Source organism: Nicotiana tabacum, chromosome 13 (assembly GCF_000715075.1).
Source record: "Nicotiana tabacum cultivar K326 chromosome 13, ASM71507v2, whole genome shotgun sequence".
In the NCBI taxonomy this organism is placed as follows: Eukaryota; Viridiplantae; Streptophyta; class Magnoliopsida; order Solanales; family Solanaceae; genus Nicotiana; species Nicotiana tabacum.
In genome coordinates this window covers 72,766,575-72,776,399 of record NC_134092.1, presented here as the reverse complement: position 1 = coordinate 72,776,399, position 9,825 = coordinate 72,766,575, and the positions used below count along the sequence as shown (strand labels likewise).

The 9,825-nt window shown below is 39.3% G+C and overlaps 1 protein-coding gene across 1 annotated transcript; it reads left to right on the top strand.

The window, feature by feature from the left end:
- Positions 1-4,739: 4,739 nt before the first annotated feature.
- On the top strand, positions 4,740-6,692 carry LOC142168165 (uncharacterized). The gene is made up of 2 exons (XM_075228827.1): positions 4,740-6,098; positions 6,201-6,692. The coding sequence occupies exons 1-2, from the start codon at positions 4,740-4,742 to the stop codon at positions 6,690-6,692; spliced, it is 1,851 nt and encodes a 616-aa protein (XP_075084928.1).
- Positions 6,693-9,825: the final 3,133 nt, after the last annotated feature.

The following is a 9,825-nucleotide window of genomic DNA, read 5'->3' as shown; positions in this document are numbered from 1 at the left end:
CTCGAATTTTAGTCAACAAATGTAAGAAAATACCATAAAACACAACAATATTTGTCAAACTAAGTATTTTTATATGAATACTTATTAATTATATCATGTATAGTTATAAAAATTAATAATTTAATTCTATTATACCCAAAAATAGTTGAGTAAGAAACAAACATATAAAATAATAAACTAACATGTAAAATAATAAACTAACATATAAAATAATTAAAAAAACATATAAAATAATAAACTAACATATAAAATAATAAACTAACATATAAAATAATGTAATAGACTAACATATAAAATAATAATATAGAAAATGTGTCAACATAAGTAATAATATAGTAAAAATATCGATTAAATACTAATATAAAAGATATTGCAATATGTTTAAAGATGTTAAACAATCAAAAAGAAAAATACTTTAATTAATATTGTTCAATTTACAGACATCGTCATGGAGGTTCCCCTTGTGCATCCCGGACCTGCATCTCGAGAGCTACTGTTGCTACAGGGCAACTCCCAGATATTCCGCCCCAGACGTATAGACGATATGTGGGAGTTCATTAGGAACCACCCACTCCATCTCCGTATAGTTAGACGCCTTCATGATATGGGTTTCTACAGGATTAGAGAGATCGGCCGGTTGCAGTTCGACTGGGCATTGATCACGACTATGATAGAGCAGTGGCGATCGGAGACGCACACGTTTCTTCTATCCATTGGCGAGGCTACCATGATGCTTGAGGACGTGGAGGTTATTTTCGGGCTGCCGGTTGATGGATTACATGTAGCTTACCCGCATGCTCTTAGAGACTATGGGGGAGTGGATTACCTGCATATGTTATAGCGGCTCACTGGTTTCTAGCCAGCAGAGCCGACTGCATTGAGTGGGGACAATCGATTGCAGCTGACGCCCATCCAGCAGCATCTGGCGGCAATGGATGCGGAGATTACGGATGATTCACGGCTGAAGGATATCGACCGGCACACGAGATTGATGCTGCTGCTGATGTTTGGTGGTGTACTATTCACGAACACTTCGGGAAACCTAGTCAGTTTGAGATTTCCACATCATCTGGAGCGGCTAGATGATTTACCTGGTTACAGCTGGGGTGCAGTTGTTCTAGGTTACTTGTATAGACAGATGTGTCAGGCGTGCATGGGCACCCCGAGAGACGTTGCTAGATTTTTACCACTGCTGCAGGTGAAAACATAGTCAATTTTATTCATGATTATAACATACATAGTAAAAAAATACCTTAACTTTTACGTCCACAATCTATGTTAGGTTTGGGCGTGGGATAGATTCCTGCAGTTCCAGCCACCGCTACCACTGATCGCTCTGGATGCACCACCTCCATCGTTTCTCCCTTTAGCTTGGAGGTGGGATGATAGGCAAGGCTACGGACGCGAGATCAAGACTCGACATCATCTCCCCTATTACAGGGATTTGTTGGATTTGCTTGAAGGCGCACAGCTACATATATACCTAAGTTTACTTGGCTTGGCTTTATATGTGTTGCATTTACTCACGATTCTTGTATTTAATAAATAGCTCATATGGAGGTCATACATCGACGCACTCATAGTTGGTTTGCCCGATTATTGCTCCTGTGGCCGAGCTATGTGGAGCTCTTCCATCCCGCTGATATGTCTCGATATAGTCGAGCATCATGCCAGTGCGCGAGTCCTTCGCCAGTTTGGTTGGCCGCAACTTGTACCTATTCCGCCCACTTGGCTTAGGAGACATTACCAGCGGGATGATTGTTGTAGGGTTGACCAGACATACTTGTCCTAGCTAGAGGCCCATATTGAGGTTTGGGATCAGAGGTACGACCTGATTCCACCACACTCTCCACCTGAGCGTACGGATGGCGAGCATGAGTATATCGGTTTGTATCGCAGCGTTACACGACTTCTCGTCAAGAATGTCGTTCATCGCGCTGGTGGTCGGTACATTCCATACGTCGGGAGGCATGAGGCGCTGGTATGTTATTTGTTATACTTACTTATAATTGTGAACAACTAATTTTTGACCACATCCAAATTATATATTATTTTAGTGTAAATATTCTTTTTAGGTTTAATCTTAATATTTTAAACTTTTATCTTACTCTTAATAGGTTTTGTTTTTAAAAAAACTACAAAAATAGTCACATTCTTTGTGTATAAATTTTATCTCTAAAAATAATTCAAATATATATATATATATATGGTTTCTTTTAATTAAAATTTTAATAAGTAAGCTATAGAATCTTTCTTAGTATCATTTAAAGTAAATGTAAATATTTAGTTTTCCTATATTGTAAGACATGTTGGTTAATCTTCTTATCTTAATTTATCGTTTAAAATAAAAATAAAAATAAACAAAATGAAGTTAACGTCACAAAGATAAAGTTTGTTAACAAATTTTTATCTCAAAATCTGATATTTGCTAATAACTATCCCAATCCCATTATCCCTATTTTTAGCCTAATCTAATCTCACGGTTTGCTTATTCCCTAACCCCTTATTCCCTAAAATTGAATTAAGTGCAAACTTTGTGAAATGGACACTGAGAAATTCGGCTTGGGCAGTATTATGTTTAATCATTCTTATGTCTTTCTTTCTTGTTGTTAATTGTTTGAGTTCATGATTGTCTCGAATACATGGTTGTTTGTCTGTTTATATTGATCATATGATATGAACGGAATTTGTCTAGTAAATTAAAGAAAAAAAGAGTGAAAATAACAATTGTGTGAGGGAGTGAGGCGAGTCGCGAATTAATGCACCAACATGTAGATTTCGGGGCAGAGCGGCGTCAGTGGATGATTGAGAGAGGTGTGCTAAACCGTCGCATTGAAGAATATGAGGGACGGGAGGCTCAGATGGGGCACGCCCTCAACACTACCCAGATGTGGTTGCAAAATTATCACGTGAATATGGGGCAAGCTAGAGAGCAAATACTTCGATTGGCAGAAAAAGCAGCATATATTCATGATGATCATCGCCATCTAAACAATGAGAAAGTTGGTCAACAGGCGCGTGCCCTAGTCTCACAGTTGCCAGTGGTGTTTCAAAATTTGTACGAGACTTTGGGGGGAGAATGGAGGCCAAGAGATGCAGATAATTGATGATATCAATTTAAGCAAGAAGACCATTGAAGACTAAAGTTTTAGTACAATCAATTAGCTTTTAGTTTCATTTTCGTTTATCGCATTTTAATTTTATATTTGGAGTCTTTTATTCTTATCATTATTTATTTTATTCCAATCATGTTCATGTCTTTGGAGTCAGCAGAGTCAGTTTTTATATATTTCCTTTTATCTCATTGTATATAAAAAAAATATTGGTTGAAAATGAATGAAAAATATTTTAGTCTGTTCTATTTTATTTTATTTTATTATAATTTTTTTTTTTAAAAAAAACCAAAAAATCAAAAAATCAAAATTGTTATTATTTCTCCCCTAAACTACGTAATGGTCTGATTCATGCGGCGTCATGATACGTAGGCAATCCTCATCGGATGCGATCATAGCCATAATTAATCTTAAAATAAATATAAAAAAAAAGAGCGTTAAATTCAAGAGGAAATAAATCAATAAGCCGGGATGAAGCATAAAGCCTTCCAAGATCATTTTAGAAATAAAAATGGCATTAGGTGCATGACATATAATGTGTGATTAATATCTGCAAAAATGCCTAACTCTAACACGTTTATTGTTTGTCATTTTTAAAGATAAAGTAAAACTGAGGTAGTTGGTTTGTGGTTTTAACTGGAGACTCACCCTTACAACACGAGATCAAAAGGAAAAAGTAGAATGGCAAACAACAGTGAGAATGAGTCAGATAATGATGATGTCCATGGACAATTGGTTGAACAAGGTTCAGGACTGGTTGAAGAAGAGTGTTGAAGCAACAATTGGCTGAGATGTACCAAGAATGGGTGAATGGACAAGCACCGCCCTCACTACCCATAGGGCCCTCGGATAATCTTCATAATGTGTTAGTTGCCACTCAAGTGCCTATCTCCATAACAAGTAATCCATTGTACCAACCTGGATTCAGTCCGAGCATTAACCTTCCCGCTATCCCCAGTACTTTCATTCCACGTCCTCCAATCACACCCCTCAGAAATGACTCACCTACTATACCCATTGTCCATACTTTCACTGTCCCTCAACCGGCTCTTTCTCAAAAGTCCAATAATGATCCACAACTGGATGCTCATGATGCCCAACATTACTCTCCAGAACTGTCTTTAAAGGTTCCATATTCATACAAGCATACTCCTTATAACGTGTTCCCAATTGAGATCGAAAAGCCCGAAAAGAATATGGAACAAGAGAAAATGACCAGAAAAATGAAGAGCTTGGAACAAACCATGAGAAACATACAGGGTTTGGGGGGCCACAAGAGTGTTTCGTTTAACGATCTATGCATGTTTCCCCATGTTCATTTTCCACCCGGCTTCAAGACCCCCAAGTTTGATATGTACGATGGGCATGGTGATCCCGTTACCCATTTGAAGAGGTATTGTAACCAATTAAGGGGAGCGGGAGAAGAATTGCTCATGGCTTATTTTGGGGAATGTTTGACAGGAATATCTTCAGAGTGGTTCATAGATCAAGACATCTCTCACTGGCACGTTTGGAATGACATGGCTCAAGATTTTTTCCAACAGTTTTAGTACAACATTGATATAGTGCCAAACCGCTCCTCTCTCGTCAACATAAAGAAGAAACCAACAGAAAGCTTCATAGAATATGCAATCAAGTGGAGAGAGCAAGGCTTCTATGGTCAAATCACCAATGAAAGAGGCAGAAATGATCGACTATTTTCTCCAAGCTCAGGATCCTGATTACCTCCATTACATGTTGGCCGACATTGGTAAACCTTTCGCTGAGGCGATTAAGATTAGTGAAATAGTTGAGAATGGCATGAAGTCAGACAAAATTGTGAGTCAGGCAGCCCTTAAGGCGACCACACAAGCAATTCAAAGCGGGTCAGGCAGTTTTAGAAATCGAAAAAAGAAGGAGGAAGGATCCATGATGGCATCTGGGTTCGGGGGAGTTCAAAGAGGAATAGCTCCTTCTTACGTGCAATTCCAACAAGGACAATCCAATTCTCCTCAACATTATTATCCGCCTCAATGTCCCCGATACTCAGTTCCCCTGCAACAATACATAGTGTTTAATGCTCAGGCTTATGCTAGGCCTCCCAATCACCAACAATGGCGGGCACCAATTCCACAAAGCTCCCGTCAACTCCGGCCGAATTTTCAGGCACCATATAATCCTCGTCCCCGACAAGAATATGTGAGAGAACATGAGCCAAAGAAAGAGTTCACCCCAATTGCAGAATTGTATACAAGCCTATTTCGAAAGTTGATGCAGTTGAAGTTCATTGAGCCTATTATGCCGCGTTATATTAATCCAAATTCAAAAGGTTTTGACTCAAATGCAAGATGTGAGTATCACTCTAACACCCAAGGGCATAGTACCAAAAATTGTTGGACATTAAAGAAAGCCATTCAAAATTTGATTGAAGCAAAGGCAATTGTGGTAACAAACAATGAGGATACTCTTAATATCACAAACAATCCGCTCCCAACTCATGATAATACACATTTTATTGCGATGATTTGTGATGATCGAGATTATAAGCAGTCTGGCAAGACAGAGATGGTTGTTAGAACCATAAGGCCAGAACCAAAAGTGATAGTGAGCCCGCCGCAATTGGCACCGTTGATTGTGAAAGGTGCGAGTTCTAGTTTGAACTTGGCATGTTCTGAAAAAATGATTCTCTATGTTCCTGGAAGCACAAAAAAGGTTGAGGTTCAATTGGGTGGGCCAAAACTTTACATCCCCGGGGGCATTCAAAAGATCATTCCAAATAATGGTTTGAGGAATATAATAGAGCCAGTCTTGATCCGACCTGTTGCCCAACTCCTAGTGACAAACACAAAAGCTATTCCCTGGAATTATAACAAGACCGTCATGACATACAAAGGAAAAGAGATAGTTGAAGAACCAGGTGAAATGGGGGGCTTGACCCGCTCTGGAAGGTGTTATTCACCAGAGGAATTGAGAAAAGCTAAGCAATCCAGGGAAAGTCACTTGCCAGTGAAAGAACCCGTAGCAGGAAAAGAAGCGAAGGAATTCCTTAAGAAGATGAAAATGCAAGACTACTCAATCATTGACCAACTAAGGAAAACTCCTGCTCAGATATCTTTGTTTTCTATGCTTTTGCATTCAGAAGAGCATCGTCGTGTGTTGATCAAAACTGTGAACGAGGCATATGTCTCAGAAAAGACAATGGTGAATCAGCTAGAAAAAATGGCTGAAAGATTCTTTGAAGTAAATAGAATTACTGTCAGCGATGATGATTTGCCTGAGGAAGGGGCTAGCCACAATAGAGCTTTGCATCTTATGGTCAAATGTGAAGGGCACTACGTAAAAGGAGTCATGATTGATGGAGGCTCAAGTGTAGATGTGTGTCCTATTTCTACTCTACAACAGCTGAACATTGACACTAACAAAATTCGAACCAGTAATGTCAGCATCAGAGCTTTTGATGGTTCAAAAAGAGACACTATTGGGGAAATTGAACTCACCATGACAATCGGCCCGGTTGATTTTAACATTGTCTTTCAAGTGTTACATATGGAAACTTCCTATAATTTTCTTTTGGGAGGGCCGTGGATCCATGTGGACTGAGCTGTACCATCCACCCTACATCAAATGGTCAAATTCAAGTGTGACGGGCAAGAAATTATTGTTCATGGGGAGGACGACTCATCCGTCTATAAAGACCCGTCCATTCCATATATTGAGGCCAAGGAATGATGTGAATCCATCATATATCAAGCATTTGAGGTGATTGAGGTGGACCAAGTGGAAGAAGGAAAACCAATATTGCATCCCCGTCTTTCAGCCACATCTATGATGGTAGCTTCTCTGATGTTGAGGAACGGCTATGAACCAGGAAAAAGATTAGGATCCTCTCTACAAGGAATTGTGAACCCCATTGCTCCGTTTTCGAAGAAAAATACCTTTGGCTTAGGCTTTAAACCAATATCAACTGACATAGACAGAGCCAAGGCCCGCAAAAAGAATGGTTGGAATCTGTCCAAACCAATCCCTCACATTGCCTACTCTTTTGTCAAGCCACAATTTGAAGAAGTCCAAAATCCTTCTACTCAGGATGACATTGACGGAGTTTGCCAGGGTCTCAAGGAGATATTCTATAAAATCAATATGGTTCAAGTTGGGGAGGGCCCTAGCCGTGCAAGTGTTCAACTGATTGGTCCAAATACCTCGCTCAGCAACTGGGAAGCAACTCCTCTTCCCATCAGGAAGGAGTCTTGGTAGCCTGTTTTATTGTTTTTTCTGTATTTGGATTAATTTAAGGGTTGTAATCCAGATATTTTAGTTTAATTGATTTGCTGTGATGTTAACCCTTCTATCCTTTCAAATTCAATGAAATGAAGTTCCATTTTCGTAGTAAAATTCTATCTTTTTATTTCCCTAATTTTTGTTAATTTTTTATCATTTTCAGTTTCGATAATGCTGGCTTTAAAAACATGGCATGCACGCGGAATTCATGCCCAGATCTTAAAAAGCTATCTAATCTCGAAATAATGAATCAAGAAGTTGAGTATGACGAAGATGAGGCTTTTAGAGTAATAAAAAGGGAATTGGATCAATTTGAGAATAAGCCTAAGCCTAACTTAAATGAAACTGAGGCAATTAACCTGGGAAGTCCTGAAGAAACCAGAGAAACAAAAATAAGCATTCATACTGAACAAAAGATGAGAGATGCCATAATTCAAGTTTTGTTCGAGTACAGAGATGTATTTGCTTGGTCGTATGATGACATGCCGGGTTTGAGTGCCGATCTAGTGGTCCATAAGCTTCCCACACATCCTAATTTTCCACCAATCCAGCAAAAACAAAGGAAGTTTAAGACAGACATGAGTGATAAGATTAAAGAAGAAATCACGAAGCAACTAAGTGCAAATGTGATCAGGGTCGTCCGATACACTACATGGTTAGCAAATGTTGTGCCAGTGCCAAAGAAGGATGGGAAAATCAGAGTTTGTGTTGACTATAGGGATTTAAACAAAGCAAGTCCAAAGGACAACTTTCCCTTACCCAACATTCATATCCTTGTTGATTATTGTGCTAAACATGAAATCCAATCTTTTGTGGATTGTTATGCCGGATATCACCAAATTCTGATGGATAATGAAGATGCAGAAAAGACCGCCTTCACAACTCCATGGGGAACTCATTGTTATAGGGTCATGCCATTCGGTTTGAAGAATGCAGGGCAACTTACATGAGAGTCATGACTACCATATTCCATGACATGATGCATAAAGAGATTGAAGTGTACGTTGATGATGTGATTATTAAGTCGAGAACCCAAGCTTACCATGTGCAAGACTTGAAAAAGTTCTTTGAAAGGCTACGAAGGTACAATCTCAAACTCAATCCATCCAAATGTGCATTTGGAGTTCCTTCTAGGAAGCTTTTGGATTTTATAGTTAGTCAAAGAGGCATTGAGTTAGATCCCTCCAAGATAAAGACCATTCGAGAGCTTCCTCCCTCGAAGAACAAAACATAAGTCATGAGTTTACTCGGGAGGTTGAATTACATTAACAGGTTCATCTCGCAGCTTACAACCACATGTGAGCCTATTTTTAAGTTGTTGAAAAAGAACGCCGCTATCAAGTGGACAGATGAGTGCCAAGAAGCTTTTGATAAAATCAAGTAATATTTGTCAAATCCCCCTGTTTTGGTCCCGCCGAAACTTGATAGGCCTCTGTTTTTATATCTATCAGCAATGGATAGTTCCTTTGGTTGTGCTCTGGGTCAACATGATGCCACAGGCAAAAGGGAACAAGCAATATATTATTTGAGCAAAAAGTTCACCACTTATGAGGCCAAATACACTCTTTTGGAAAGGACATGTTGCGCCTTAACCTGGGTCGCCCAGAAACTTAGGCATTATCTTTTGGCCTATACAACTTACCTCACATCCCGAATGGATCCCCAGAAGTACATCTTTCAGAAGCCGATGCCAACAGGCAAATAGGCAAAGTGGCAAATCTTGCTCACAGAGTTTGATATTGTTTATGTCACTCGCACTGCCATGAAGGCACAAGCTTTGGCTGATCATCTGGTAGAAAACCCGGTTGATGATGAGTATGAATCTTTGAACACATATTTCCCAGATGAAGAGGTTAATTTAGTTGAAGAAGTAGTCCAAGATGACAGTCAAATTTGGAAACTATACTTTGATGGGGCTGTCAACATCAAAGGCGTAGGGATTGGGACAATTCTGGTATCACCTACTGGGCAACATTACCCTGCTACGGCGCGACTTCATTTTTTCTGTACAAACAACACAGCAGAATATGAAGCTTGCATCATGGGTCTGAACATGGCAATAAATCTAAATGTGCATGAACTGTTGGTGATGGGAGATTCAGATTTGCTTATTCGGCAGGCTCAAGGTGATTGGGAGACTCGAGACATCAAGCTCATTCCATATAAAAAATGTGTGGAGGATCTTAGCAAAAGGTTCAAGTCCATCGAATTCAGGTACATTCCTAGGTTTCACAATGAATTAGTTGATGCCTTGGCCACCCTAGCCTCAATGCTTCCATATCCGGGTAATACTCACATTGACCCACTAGAAATTCAAATTCGGTATCAACATGGTTATTGCAAGGAACCAGATGGTGAACCATGGTATCATGATATTAAACAGTAATAAGAGAATATCCGGAACATGCTAACAAGGATCAAAAGAGAACTATTAGGCAACTCTCTAATGGTTTCT

What these genes read in the sequence shown, in the direction of transcription:
- LOC142168165 (XM_075228827.1), top strand. Translation starts at nt 4,740, where the DNA reads ATGCAATCAAGTGGAGAGAGCAAGGCTTCTATGGTCAAATCACCAATG. An exon ending in CCAGGGAAAGTCACTTGCCA is followed by an intron (nt 6,099 to 6,200) that starts GTGAAAGAACCC and finishes ACTCCTGCTCAG; the next exon opens with ATATCTTTGTTTTCTATGCT.